The sequence below is a fragment of the Nanorana parkeri genome, unplaced genomic scaffold, assembly GCF_000935625.1.
Source record: "Nanorana parkeri isolate BGI_ZX_2015 unplaced genomic scaffold, ASM93562v1 scaffold221, whole genome shotgun sequence".
Classification (NCBI taxonomy): domain Eukaryota; kingdom Metazoa; phylum Chordata; class Amphibia; order Anura; family Dicroglossidae; genus Nanorana; species Nanorana parkeri.
The window spans coordinates 1498395-1512453 of record NW_017306489.1 but is presented as its reverse complement, the minus strand read 5'-3'; the positions used below and the strand labels follow the sequence as shown (position 1 = coordinate 1512453).

Here is a 14059-nt window from a genome sequence, read left to right as displayed (position 1 = left end):
GTCACCGAGGCCGCCTCCTCCCCTGCTGCCGAGCACGGGCCCGCCTCCTCCTCCACTGCCGGTGACGTCAGAGGCTCGCGACGTTGATCGAACACCGGGTCCAGCCTGCTCCCCACCGCTGCTGCTGGCTCTCATTGACTGTGGAGACGAACGCGCCGCTGCACAGATGATCTGAACAGCGGTGTGTTAGTCTTCAGACGCCAGTGAAAGATCCCATAGCGACCCGCACGGCATCTGGCCGGGCCCCACTGTGCCCCGGGCCCCATAGCGACCGCCTGGGTCGCTATGGTGATTGTTACGCCACTGATTGTGGATGTATGTCGTAATACACCTATATAATTAAAAGGTGATGTTTTTTTTCATTATGAACGTGTCTCTTTGTCTTAGGTATCTCCGCTACTGAGAGGGCTGTATTGCTATATTGTCGTGTTGGGAGTTTTATAAGCCTTAGACAAAGAGCGGCAGGAAAATATTTATTCTTGTGTAAATTACCAACTGTATTCTGAGCTGTTTTGACCCCCCGAGCTTGCCATATGCCCTCATTATTTGTATAGTATGAAGTTGATATATGCATTAAGAAGCACTGGGAGCACCATGCAACAACAGGCATGTGCACCTATAAGTGTCATTCATGCTAGCAGCACTTTAGAAAATGTAGTCTCAGCACAGCTTGATGTTTTTCTCTAATAATGGCTGTACACCCAGAAGCATAAATCGAAGAGAGATCAAAACTTTGCTCTTCTTCGGGACGCAGAAGCGATCTGGCGACAGGTAAGTCGCCAGGATCGCTTCTGTTGTAAAGCCGACAGTCGGCTCTACAAGTTTAAACAGAGTCCCGGCGGCAAAAGTCACCGGGAGTCCGTTTAAACAGCCCCGATGCTGGCGACGTACACTGTACGTCGTCAGTCACGAAGGGGTTAAGATGAGCCAAGAATTATCATGGAATTGTGCGTCAATAAGACAGACAAGCAACATCAGTCCAGGAAAAGGGAGTTCATCCTTTTGTTATACTCCCACCTTAAGGAGGAACTTTACCCATATCTTCAAAATAACAACAAACACACCTTTAGAAATGCTTAGTAATGGAATCTACAAACACATACTGATAGATACTTGCAGGATTTGTATTCTTTGCATACCTTTTTTTCTTCCCCATTCTTCTCACAGTGGCCATTTTATACGGAGGGCACAATAGTTTCTGAAACTCTGGCACATGTGACTAGGACGTGTGACCATGACCATCATCTCAGGGGAGGAAAATGCCTTTCCCTGAGATCCTGTGAGATTACAGATGAGATTTCCCAGCAATGCTCTGCTGATACAACCATCCCAGGGTGCAACTATTGGGCACGAATACATCATTTGTGCCAAAGAGGACCAGGAAGTAGAAAACAAAAATGTAACTCAAAGGGGGTCCACTTTAACAAGATGGACTTTAGCCAAGAGGGTATCTTTTGACATATACATAAGATATAAGATATATCTTTTGACATATACATAATTTTAGCAGAAAGATATATAAAGTAGAGAAAAATTCCAGTTAAAAAACATTAATAGTGCCTTTATTCTATGTCTTGGGAGTTTATCTGTGCTTTGTAGCCTGACAAATACAAACTGAAAACACCTTCAAAGAAGGTTTCCAGTAGCCCTAACATCTAATGGTGGTCAAAAACTAGCAGATGGAAAACTGCTCATTAAAACCTCTGGCACTACAACTCTAAAAATAGGAAGGAGTGGTGCATGGGTGGTAAAAAAGAGGGAATAGATTGGCCCCATCTTGCCTTAATTTTCAGACAAAATGTAAAATGTTTGTGTGCGATAAGCTCTTCCCACTTTTAAAAGCCCTCCAAATGACCTGCCTTGTATGGTGCAGTCCTCACACACAAAAAAACCCAAAACAAAAAAAACAGCCCATGGATGGCATCAAAGCAGATGAGAGCAATGGCCAACTGCACAACAAGCACAAACTGAACAAAACAGTTAAAATTGATAAATGCTTAAAATTCGGGATGCGCCGATACCGAATATTTGGGCGAGTACTCATACTCGCCCAAATGCTTATCCCGATACCGGAACTTCTGGTATCAGGAAGCCAGGGGGTGAGTCACTACATGCCAGCATTACACAGCAGCATGAGCCGGCTTCCCGGCCAATTAGAAAGCCGGGCGGTGTGTAATGATTCACCACCCGGCTTCCTGATTGGTCGGCTGGCTTCATGCTGCCGTTTAATGATGGCATGTAATGACTCACCGCCCAGCTTCCTTAATGGGAATTCCGGTATCAGTATTCTGCATCAGCCAGTACCGATAAAAAAAATATCGGTACACGTACTCGATACCGGAAAACCTGTATCGGTGCATCCCTACTTAACATAAAAAATTTTGTTGTCTAACATGGACTTATTAGCATAATTATTATAAAACAAAACAAAAAACATAAATAAAAGACCTTTAGCATAGAATACTTGATTAGGAGCAGTAGAAAACGTCCTTAAATGTAACAGTGCCTAAGCACCATCTCTTCTACCCTATCTGTGCTTCCAATTAATGGATTACACTGATGGCACCATCAGAGAGCAGGGTCTAGAAACTGAAAAGCCGTTATACAGAGACACTGCACAAGAGATTAATTAAAAAAAAAAGCCTGGCAAAAAGAGCAGATACAGCTTGTCTACGGTCATAGCTGTGTCGTTCACAACCAACTTCTCTCATTGTTCAAAGGGACAACATGGCTTGGGCACCAATACATGTCATGGCAATCAGGCACCTCTATCTCAGTAGGCGCAAAATACATTTAAAAAACAAACATGCAACACGGACCTTTTATTCCATTTCTTCAGGTGCTTCTAATTTTGGGATCATCGTTATCCATGAAAAAAAAGTCGATGGACTTGTGTCTTTTTTTCAACCTAACTATGCAAATGTTACACATAGCGCAGAGGCATTAAGCATTTTCACAGAAATGGTTTATAGACTGACCTTTTGCTGCTTCAGATTGGGGTCGAGGATTAACTGACCATCGGCATCCAGTGCACATGTGACTCCACAGAAGAGAGCCCGCGTAGGGAGCCCTGCATCCATCAAACCCATGCAGGCCGCATTAAGGCAGCAGGCAAGTAACTGGGAAGGGTTAAGAGTTAAGGCTCCTAATCGAACAGGCATAAACTGACATCAGAGTTTGAGAAGCCGCATGCATTACAATATTTTTCCATTTCAAAAGGTTTTTAATTAAATACATTTTTGGAAAGAACAAGACAATGCAATTATACAGATTTAAACAGTACAGTGCAATGCAACCAAAAGGGCCAACTACCGATAAACTCCAGCCTGTAGCCTGAAGATATGCATCACAATGGAAAGCCCACAGTGTTCAGGTAAAATAAGTGAGTTCTGGGTCTTGGCTAACATATAAGGCTAATAAGGGACGTAGGTTTATGCAAAGTCGTGTTTGCTTTTCAGGTATAGAGTCCAGACCTCTTCTGGGCTTAGTTAAGTACCATAGGTGTAAGCTTTCACATTTCGAGTTCAAATGGCGGTGTCATTTGGAAAAGTCTGGATAAGGTAGGAGGGTGAATGAAGAGTGGGAGGACAGGAGGTCCTGGAAGGTCAAGGCCCTATTGGTATGGGATGTCACTGAGGTGGAATATGTCAAAGGACATGGGACATGGTGTGCAATCCAGGGGTCTAGAAGTTAAGAGAGACAAAGCCTGGCTATCGACAAGCAATTCTTCCAGCATAGGGAATAATGATGGGAGCTTCGAGCCATCAGAGAGACCTGGTATTGCAGATGGAAATTAATAGCTTGCAGGGGAAAAAAATCTGTGTGAGCAGGGCTTAATATTTCAATCTCAACACGATTTGTGAATAGCTACAGCTGCTGAACCTATACAAAACAATGTTCGTACATCCAGCTATTAGCTGTGGTTAGGACAAATGTTCATCCCTAGACACAATCTGTCTACATCCAGGGACGATCATCTGTCCCTAACTGCAGGTAAATCAGTGGAACATCCACAGACACCTGCGGGTGCCACCAGCCTGTCATCGCTTTGTGCAGGCTTCCTGGCCGCAGTTATTCGCAAACACCTCTCATTCTGATTGCAGGAATTCTCTGATTTCTTTAGCTGCAATGTGCATTACAGCCCTAAGTACAAGATTGAATGGGGCCTTAGTGAGTAACCTGCCCTTTTACAGACAGCCAATGTGTAATCTAGTGTCTACAAGTTACAGCAATACTATATTTCATTACCAAGATATCGAAAACCAATATATGTCGAATCAGCACTCTGGGAGGAAGTGTGAATGCCAGAGGCACAAAGGCCAGTAAGAATGATGGGAATGACATTCAAACTAATTACCTGAATAAAATAAGAATTCGGACAAGTCTCTTCCCAGTCCTATTTTAAGCATGTTTACTGCTGCACAGACGTCTCCCATTAAGGAGTTCACGACATCCTAATTTCTCGCGCTACCTCTATGGTGTTAATTAACTTGCTAATTTGTGACAAATTACAGGGAAACAACCCTATCCATGTCTCATAAGCATAAGTCTAGAAGACGGGGCTTCTAAATTGTTTTATTTCACCAGAATCATTGAATCAGCAAACATCCATCAAATCCAGGATACAGTAACCAACTCTGGCAAAGAACCAGTAATGTGACTTAAAGGAGAATGCAGAACAGACCTCTTGAGTGCAACATCTGCATATCTATTAAGAGTCCATGGCCTAAAGTACCTCAGCCAAAGAGAGCCAGGTAACTAGTATTTTGAGAAGGAGGTTAGCAATGGCAGTCTACATATTTCTCTTAGTACATTTCCATTATGGTTCCCCACTTGGCAGCCTTTCTTCGCATTCTTGCCAGTATGTAAATGACAAAAAAAAAAATCTTATCAAACTGTTTCAATGATAATGTACTATGATTACATACTTCCCGTCTTATTTTTGATTACTGTATACACCACTGAAGGAGATTACATTTATTTGTAATAAAACAGTGTTTAGTGTGCGCAAGTGACTGTGTAATAGAGCAAACTGGAAATTTCTATAACATCTTTTGCAGATACAGAGACCTCCGATGAAAGTCAGACTGCATTTTACAAATGACAATGCCAGGGTGGCAATAATATACATAATGACTCTGGTTGCTTTCAGATTTACGACCCCAGAAATAGCAATTGCAATACAGGTCCTGATAATGAAATTCAAACAAGGAAAATCTGTACAATCAAAACGTTGGAGGGTCCATTAGAATAAAGAGGCATTTATCAGCAGTTTTTCACAGACAGTCTTAATGCTCTTAACACAGAAATGCTTACTCAGAAGATTGAGTAATAAGCTGGGCAAAGCTGAGGTCCTGCAGCACACACGAGGTGGATGTCAGTCTAATTTCCTGGCTGCAATATGTGTGTCATCTGATCATCAAAAAAGCTGAAACATTTGCATGCAGTAGAGAAGGATTGCAAGCAGTGGAAAAGGGTTTGAAAATGGTATAACAAGATGGGTTCTGGAAATCTGAAACGCAGGGTAGTCAACACAACACACATCAAGGCTAAAGCGGAGAGTTTTGACTAAAGATGACCAGAGGATCTAAGGCTCCTCCTGGGGAATAAACATGTGTGTGACATATTGGGGAAAAGATCCTCCAAATGATGAGTTGGTTCAAGCAACGACTTCGGAGAATTCAGGATCCACCTGGACCTCTAAAATCTAGACACTCACAGACACTTTATCAAACAAATCCTTTACCGTTCCCTCAACAGGAGGTTTTCCAAAAATCCTACAATGGGTATACCAGAGAGGGCAATACTGGAGAAAGCACCTTGGCAAATACCGAAGGTGCAAAAGATAGGCTGTATGGCCTGGCCACAAACTAGTAGTGTAGAGGCCCTACAGCAAACCACAGAAACCGCTGGTGCTTGAAGGGTGGTCACATGTAGGTAAGCATCTTTAATCTCCACAGAAGCCAGAAAGTCTCTTTGGTGAAGGAAGGCAATGACAGAATTTATGGGTAGATGGGGAGCCAAGCTTAGAGGGCCTAAGCACTGAATGAAAGGGAGTGAAAAGACGTTTCTTAGTGGTCAAATAGGGAGATGACTTTGCAATCTGCTCTCTAGGCTTCTTTTGCTAGGAAATACAGGTGTTCTTGCCACCAGTAGCATCCTTGAAGATATTATCAAGAGCCAGTTCAAAGTAGCGTGATCCCTCAAAGATCAAACAATTCTTACAAAATAGCTATGCAACCCAGCACTTAAGCCAAAGTGACCTACACACATGCTCCAACAGGAGATACGTGTGAGAAATAAGATGAAAGGCTTTCACTAAACCATCACAGCTGAAACTTAACACGAAAGCCATCAGCTCCACACATTCAAGCAAAGGAACAATGGCAGCAGTAGTTAGGTCCCTTTGAGAGATTTTGACCAGTCAGACATGGTTCGGTAGAGTAAAATCACTGCCAAATTCTGGTGCAGACCGAGTTTCTGTGGTGATGGCTTTGAAGCCACTAAGGGCATGGATCAGTCAGACACCAAATCTGCAGGAGAGGGCACTGGAGTGCGCTTGTGGCCCCTGCATTCTGAATCAAATAGCTGTGTAATTTGGGCCATGAAGTCCTGCATTGCCATAGTAAAAAGCCAAAAGGGCACAGGCCCCAGCCACACCTAATGGAGCCAAGTAGGACTCAGAGGAGGGAAGAGACTCCTACAGCAGAGGATAACAAGACTCCAGGCTGCAGACATCGCCACCATCAGAAGACATGCTTCAAGCAAAGTGTGCTGGAGGAACCTGGTACAGCTGGAATGTTACCCTCCCGTGTCTAGATTTAGACATGTTGCAGCTGCAATGCAGATAAGCAACATATATGCTCAGGATAGGAGGAAAGTCACAAGTGGTGGCTGATGAGTATATGTGACCAGAGGGTTGAATGGCCAGAGGTGATAAAAGTAACTGTAAGTGGGCAGCAGGAACAGATTAAGTTACATGTGGCTCTTTACAACAGGAGCAGCAGCACGGAGATGTTTCCTCATGGATGTATGACAAAAAAGTGCACAAGCGCACAACACTCCACCCGGCGGATGACTTAAATATTCTGACCCACAGATTTAACCACTTCTACGACAAAGTTGTAGGGAAACAGAGAATAAAGGGCGAACAATAAAAATTGAGGAGTCTCCAAGGACAGGGAATTGCAGAGGCAATGCCAACATCTCTGGACCTGGCAATGCCAACACTCCTCAGCTAACTTAAACATAACTGGGTCTAGGATGTGCCCCACATGGAACCCAGTGCCCAAAGATCACTTCCAGGCTAGCCCCGTAATGTCCAGTCCAGCAGGGTCTGGATGAGGTTCAAAAGCCAAATTAAAAATTATTGCATGCTGATAGTAGAAGGGGTTATACACGTATCTAATCCTACAGCATTTTTGTTTGCCAATGTCTAATCCTCCTGTAGGCAGCAGTATAACATGAAGGTTTAAGACTTCCAATGCCCCCTAGAACTTCTCTAGCTCTCAGAGAAGGGGGCTGTTCTGTTCAAATGTATATGGTGAGAAGCTGCAGATTGTTTTATTTTTATTCTATTCTTTCTTAGTATTAAAGCCTAAATTCATCCAAAAGCTTTTTTAGTACACAGAGGGGGAAGGGTAAAATCTCAAGTTTTTATTGCAGTCTGTGTTGCTATACACATGCGATGCAACTAATACAAATGCTAGGTATCAAGAAAACATCAACCAAACATTTTCTGCTTTCAGCCTATATGGAGCTGCAATCATAATCAAAATGTTTAAAGGTAACCTAAGCATAGCTTCTGCTTTTAATATGTTGGTAATGCTACAATTACAGCATCAGCAGTCTGCTGGCTGATCTCATTTTCTGGCTGGAGTGGCAAATGAGAAAAAGAAAGATACTAATAAAATATTTTAGGCTAACGATCACTGAACCTCGGAATATGTTCATCGCTGCTCTTGATTAATTCTCTCTATGTTTATGACCTCAGGGACTGGTATAGCTTTGCATTCTCTCTGCCCTGTATCAATAAATTGCTAAAAATAATCAAGACAAATGAGGAAATGGCAGCAAGAGGAAGAAGTTTCACCAACTGTGGGAGACATTAAAAAGAATAAAACATTGTATGAATAAGAAGGGAAGATGAACTAATAAGTAATTGAAAACATTGCAGGCGATCTTCATAAGGCTTCAAGCAAGGAAAGCATGCCCTCTATTGGCTCATACAGAACCTGCATTGGTAAAGGATACAGAACCAGCATCATTTATAATCTGTAGTACAACGGTGATCGATGTTCGAGGGTGCAGGGTGCCTAAAATCACAGACTCGCATGTCTCTCGAATCAACTGCTCCTGGTTCTTCTCTTGTATTGCTGAATTGGAAACCACAAGAAAAAGTTTGAAACATTATCAGGCAGAATAATACCATGTTATCCTCATTTACATTATGAGGTGGCCCAAACTGATTTTTTTTTATTAGAAACTAATATGATGATGAGTAGTTCCAAGTTATCCTTTTTTTAATTCTGTCCCAATACAATTATCACTGGAAAAGAAAAGCAGGGAGCTCGGTGCCCTTAAAGCACTCTCTCTTGTTTAAAGTTTGATCAACCACTTATCAGGAGCACTGGGACCTCCCTTTTGATTAGTAAAGCCTCCAGTTAGACTTATGGACATAAAGTGAGACACGGGAGCTAGGCACGAGATCTCCATTTCAAATGCCATCTGACATTGGCAAGCTCGTGCATCCAAGGTGCTCTATGAAGTGTGTGATCACCCATGCAGACATCTCTGGTGTTTGATTTCAAGACTGATGACAACATGTTAAAGGGACTGCCATTTTGCAAAACCAACACCCCTGGCCCATCGATGCCTTCCCTGCAATCCTCTGCTTTTCTATTACTCTACCATAAAGCTAACCCTGCATAAACTCTGTATCGGAGCTTACCCTCTACTTTTCATGACACTGCTCAAGCCTGTTTGACCGCTCAGACCCAAGAACTGCATGCTGGGTGGCGGTCACCTTTACTGCATACCAAGGAGGAACAGGTATTTTGCGAGGGCTCAAACAAAGCAACAGAGCGGAAAGGAAAGGTGAGATTTCAAGAGACAGATCTTTTACTTCCCTGAATAGGCAGTAAAAGATCTGCATAAGTACAGACACAGCAAAATGTCTGCTATTAGCATTACTAGCCAGAAAAGCTTCATCTGTGCCCCTCTCCTATTCTGATTTACTTTGTTACTAGGGCCTGACTTTCCCCAACTTAAATAAAGGTAACCAGATGCATTTTGTTGAGTCTGCTTCACTTTAATGGTTTTTAAAGTGACATTAAACCCTCGGATTTTTTAACATAAAACAATACTGTAATGTGTGCCTTACTGTAATCCATGGTTGTTTCCCTTCTCTTTGCTGCTCTTCCTTTTAAATCTGTATCTGTTCTCATGCTGGGCAGAACTTCTGTTTTGCAGCAGACTGCCTTGTCTCTGAAATGGATACATGTTGTCTGTGTGTAGGTTTGCAACCTGAGCCACCACTACAGGAAGAGGCAGTCAGCTGCAAAGGGAAGTTCTGCCCAGCATGAGAAGACATGAGGATTTAAAAGGAAGAGCAGCAAAGTGAAGGGAAAGAACCATGGATTACAGTAAGGCACACATTACAGTATTGGTTTATGTTAAAAAATCTGAGGGTTTAATGTCACTTTAAGTCAAACTATAAAAGTAAAAAAAGAATGGGAACAAGTATATCTCCTGCAACCCAACTCCGCTTCCTTCCTGAGAAACTGTCGCTTGGAATCTGCTAAGAAACCAACACTTCAGTTAGTGTAATTTTCCTTTGTTCTCTGCAGCTGTCACCGATTCCTCCTGCTAAAATTCACATCACTACAGGAGACAGTGGTGACATGGAGCTCAACAGGAGGAACCAGTCAGAGCTGTGGGGAACCAAGGAGATCAACACTCCACGTGTCAGTGTTCAGGAGAAGATTTATCACAAATGCATCAGTGATGGGTGGCAGGAAAGTTGAGTGTTCCCTCTCTTCTTTTACAAGTATAGCTTGCCTTGAAAACTTTGCTATAGCAAATAGGATCGATTTAAGAATAATAACCAAGGCCATGAAAAACACTCTACTGCTGTAGCTAAAGCTGGCCATACACTGCTCATATTCATAGTACTGCTGATTCAGCCTAAATTCAACCAATGTATGGCCCTGTCAGGACCCCCTCTCTGCAGCAAACGTTACATTTTCAATGGACTTTTGTCAAAGAGCCGGTCTGAAAATATTTTGCTCAATGGAGACTGCAACCAATGAGCTGCAGTCCCTGTTCAGGTATTTTGACAGCAGAAGGGGAGAGCCATTGATCCACGCTTGACAGAGGGGTCTGTTACATTTCTTTTGTTCAGCCCCTGGGCTAAGTGAAAGAAACTCAACAGACCTTTTTGTCCAGCGTGGATCGACGGATCTCTCCTTTCGCTGTCACAATACCTGAACGTTGTTCTGCCAACAATTTCCAGCCTGGCTCCCTCAACAAAAGTTGACTGAAAATAGACTTTTCCTAAGCCAGGTGGTGCTGGCAGGGCTACACACAGCTGGAATTTTGGCCAAGTCAGCAGAGATCATCCAAAATTCAAGTAGGTAATGTCCAGCTTTGCTAATCGGAACAGTGCAAAATGCGTCAAGGCAATTAACTTCTGTATGTGCTTTTTGCAATAAAGCTTCCTGCTCCTCTGCCCCTTTTGTGGACTCTATTTGTGTTTGTACATATAGTTTCCTATTACCAAAGGGTTTAAAAGACCGTTATATGAAACTGCAGGAAAAGGGAAGAGTGGAGTACACCACTTTGACCGGACTGATTACAGACAACCGCATCTTCAGCCTTTATCATGTTTTACTTTAGCAGTTCACTGCAAGTTCATCGTTGGTATATGGCAAGCCAGAAAGAGATGGGAGATACCGTGTTTCCCCGAAAATAAGACACTGTCTTATATTTTTTTGGGCTCAAAAAAACACACTAGGTCTTATTTTCGGGGTAGTTCTTTTTTTTTTAATGTACAATCCACACTTATTCATGTACAACAGTCTACATGTATTCATGTACAAAAATATGGTGATCAGGGCAATCAGGGGTGCCGTACCTTTCCATGAGCAATTTGCTATCCAATCGCTGGCCAGAATGAGCGAAGCGCACTTTCACTATGGATTCCTCACAGGCGGAGTGCATTTGGTATCACTCCGCCTGTGACAGGAGCCGGCACTATAGAGGTGCCGCCTCGCTTCCTCTAGCGCTGGCTTCGTTGGCACCGCTGATTCTCTCCCGCGGCTCTTCAGGTTCTCCCTTATGCCACCACCGGCCCTGGGAATGGTCACAACTAGGTCTTATTTTCGGGGTAGGTCTTATATTTTGGCAATTCACAAAAATAGTACTAGGTCTTATTTTCGGGGTAGGTCTTATTTTCGGGGAAACAGGGTACAGGAAATAAACAAAAGGATATGTTCAGCAAAAATGGGTACTGACCAGGCAAACCCACTTTGGGTCTAAGCATCACGTCGATGGTGGCTTTATCGTGCATCTCTTTGCTGAATTTAATTTCTGCTGGCCCATACACTCCAGCCAGAACCGAGGTGTCTCCTGTAAGACATAAATAATAATTAAATATGACATTATAGTGTATACAAGTTCTGTACCTCTCTCTAGATTTCATTAAATAATAGGTGACATCCAGATTGTCCGCTGCCAACAGACTACAGAATAGTCATGGTTTTAACAAATGCTTCACCAGCTTCTTCTCTGGCTATAGCAGCTAGAGAAATGACAGCTAAAGGTGGAAGTGATGAAATACAGAGGGAAAGGAGGAGAGATCAGTGGTGGGGGAATGCTGATCTCTCCTCCTTCTCAGTATAGACAGCCGATGTGCCGGTCCCAGGCTCGCAGGGGGGACAGCGGAACCCAGGATAACCTGCAGCGGTGGTGGAGGGAGGGGGGAGCGCGGCAGCAGAGGGGGGAGCGCGGCAGCAGAGGGGGGCACTGTACTGTGTAATACAAGCAATTGGCCGGCTGTAGAGAAGAACGAGCAGAAAAAAAATTATGTACAGGCACGTCAACCCGCCGGGAAGCATCCGCCGCCCGCCCGTGTATTTGCAGTGGGCGGACGGCAAGCAGTTAACATACAATACTTTTAAGTCTTGTTAGGACAGTGTTCAAATCTAGTTTACAATTGATCTGCCAGCACAGCACTGACGGGGTTAATTAGTGTAAACAAAACTTTAGGGCTGCAACAACTAATCGACATAATCGATTATTGAAAAAGTTGTCAACTTTTTCAATAATCGATTAATCGGCTTCCGATCAGTTGGCCCTGTTCACGGCTCCACACACACGCTGCGCGCCGCACCTCCTCCCCAAATCACACTAGTCGCTGCCAGACCCGCCCACCCGCATCCCCGCTTTACACGACGCACCTCCTTCCCGCCTCACGCTCACCGCCCGCCCACATCCACAGGGACGCGGGGAGATGTAGTAAGGAGGAGCAGGTGTGGAGGGATGACAGCCGTCGACAGACAGACCCGATCTCAGAAGCAAGTTGCTGGAAGACTGCTCAGGTAAGCCTGCACTTTCCCCCACATGGTGCTCTATAATGTATTGCTGGGATTTGTAGTCCTCTATAGCTGATGGTACATTGTGCTGTATATTATACATAGGAATACAAATCCCAGCAATACATTATACACTGTATGTATAATGTACTATTGCTGGGATTTGTTGTACTCCTCTATAGCTGGTGCTATACTGCGCTGTATAGAGGACTACAAATCCCAGCAATAATACATTATACAGCACCATGCGGAATTCCACCAGCTATAGAGGAGCACAACAAATCCCAGCAATAGTACATTATACAGTGGTGCAATGCCGAATACCACTAGCTATAGAGGACTACAAAACCCAGCAACAGTACATTATACAGCGCAATGCAGAATACCGCCAGCTATAATGTACTATTGCTGGGATTTGTTGTACTCCTCTATAGTTGGTTATATTCTGCATTGCGCTGTATAATGTACTATAGCTGGGATTTGTAGTCCTCTATAGCCGGTGCCATTTTGCATTCATTGCTGTATAATTTTACACTTTCCATTTCACTATTTTGCACACCACACTATTTTTTTTCTTTTTTACTTCCACCGCTCCAAGCTTGCTCCTGTGATGGACTGCAATCTCAATACAAACTAGTAGTCCCATCACTGGAGCCATTTTTTAAAATGTATTTTATTGTTTATCCGATTAACCGATTAATCGAACTTAATAATCGGCTAACTAATCGATTTTGAAAATAATCGTTAGCTGCAGCTCTACAAAACTTCCCACAGATGCAGAACTCTGGGCAAAAATGTTCTTAACCTTTGCAGTGGGGCTACTCTGGCACTGCAAGCGTTACTTTGTTTTTGGAATCTAGAAGAGGTCTGGTCATTTCCCCACTACCCTTTTCCATTCACAGAACACCTTGTACTCTGTGAACATAATACGATGCATTTTGTGAATGGAGAGTGGGGCTACACGATGCGATCCTATCAATGTACAAGAATCAGAACGATCAGTCGCATCGCTGAAATAAGAGTTCTGGGCATAATTTGCGGCATGAATGTTATCTGTACAGTAACCAGCAGTGCTCCAACCATAACATACTCTTCATCACAGATAACAAATCATTTGCTGTCCTTCAAAAATATATTTTCCCTTGACGTTCCACTTTGAATCCGGCTTTCATTATTACTTGAATCTTGTATTTGCCTATACTATAGCTTCTATCATATAAGAGTTCATAATAAGGACAGTCAGGAGTTTTATTCTCCCCTGACAACACTGGTATAATCTGGTTACTGGGGACAACATGGTCACTTCTCCTCAGACAATCCTTTACCCTGCATGAAGGTGGCGGAGCCATCGGGCCGGCTCAGCAGGCTCTGCTCACAACCTATCTCCCGCAAACTCGACTCCGCCGCTTCCATCCTTCTCCTGACAACACGTGCCGGATACTTCCGGGGTCCTAATCCCGGGCTGC

General features: G+C 43.4%; 1 protein-coding gene across 1 annotated transcript in view; it reads right to left on the bottom strand.

Moving 5' to 3' along the window:
• EXOSC5 (exosome component 5) overlaps positions 1-14045 on the bottom strand; it is a 20770-nt gene extending 6725 nt beyond the window's left edge. Inside the window, exons 1-4 of the mRNA XM_018556018.1 lie at positions 13919-14045; positions 11515-11628; positions 8254-8375; positions 2979-3119 (exon numbers count right to left, since the gene is read on the bottom strand). Of these exons, the coding sequence (XP_018411520.1) occupies positions 2979-3119; positions 8254-8375; positions 11515-11628; positions 13919-14006 (465 nt within the window). The 5' untranslated portion in view covers positions 14007-14045. The remainder of the gene's footprint in view (positions 1-2978; positions 3120-8253; positions 8376-11514; positions 11629-13918) is intronic.
• Between the last annotated feature and the right edge of the window lie 14 nt (positions 14046-14059).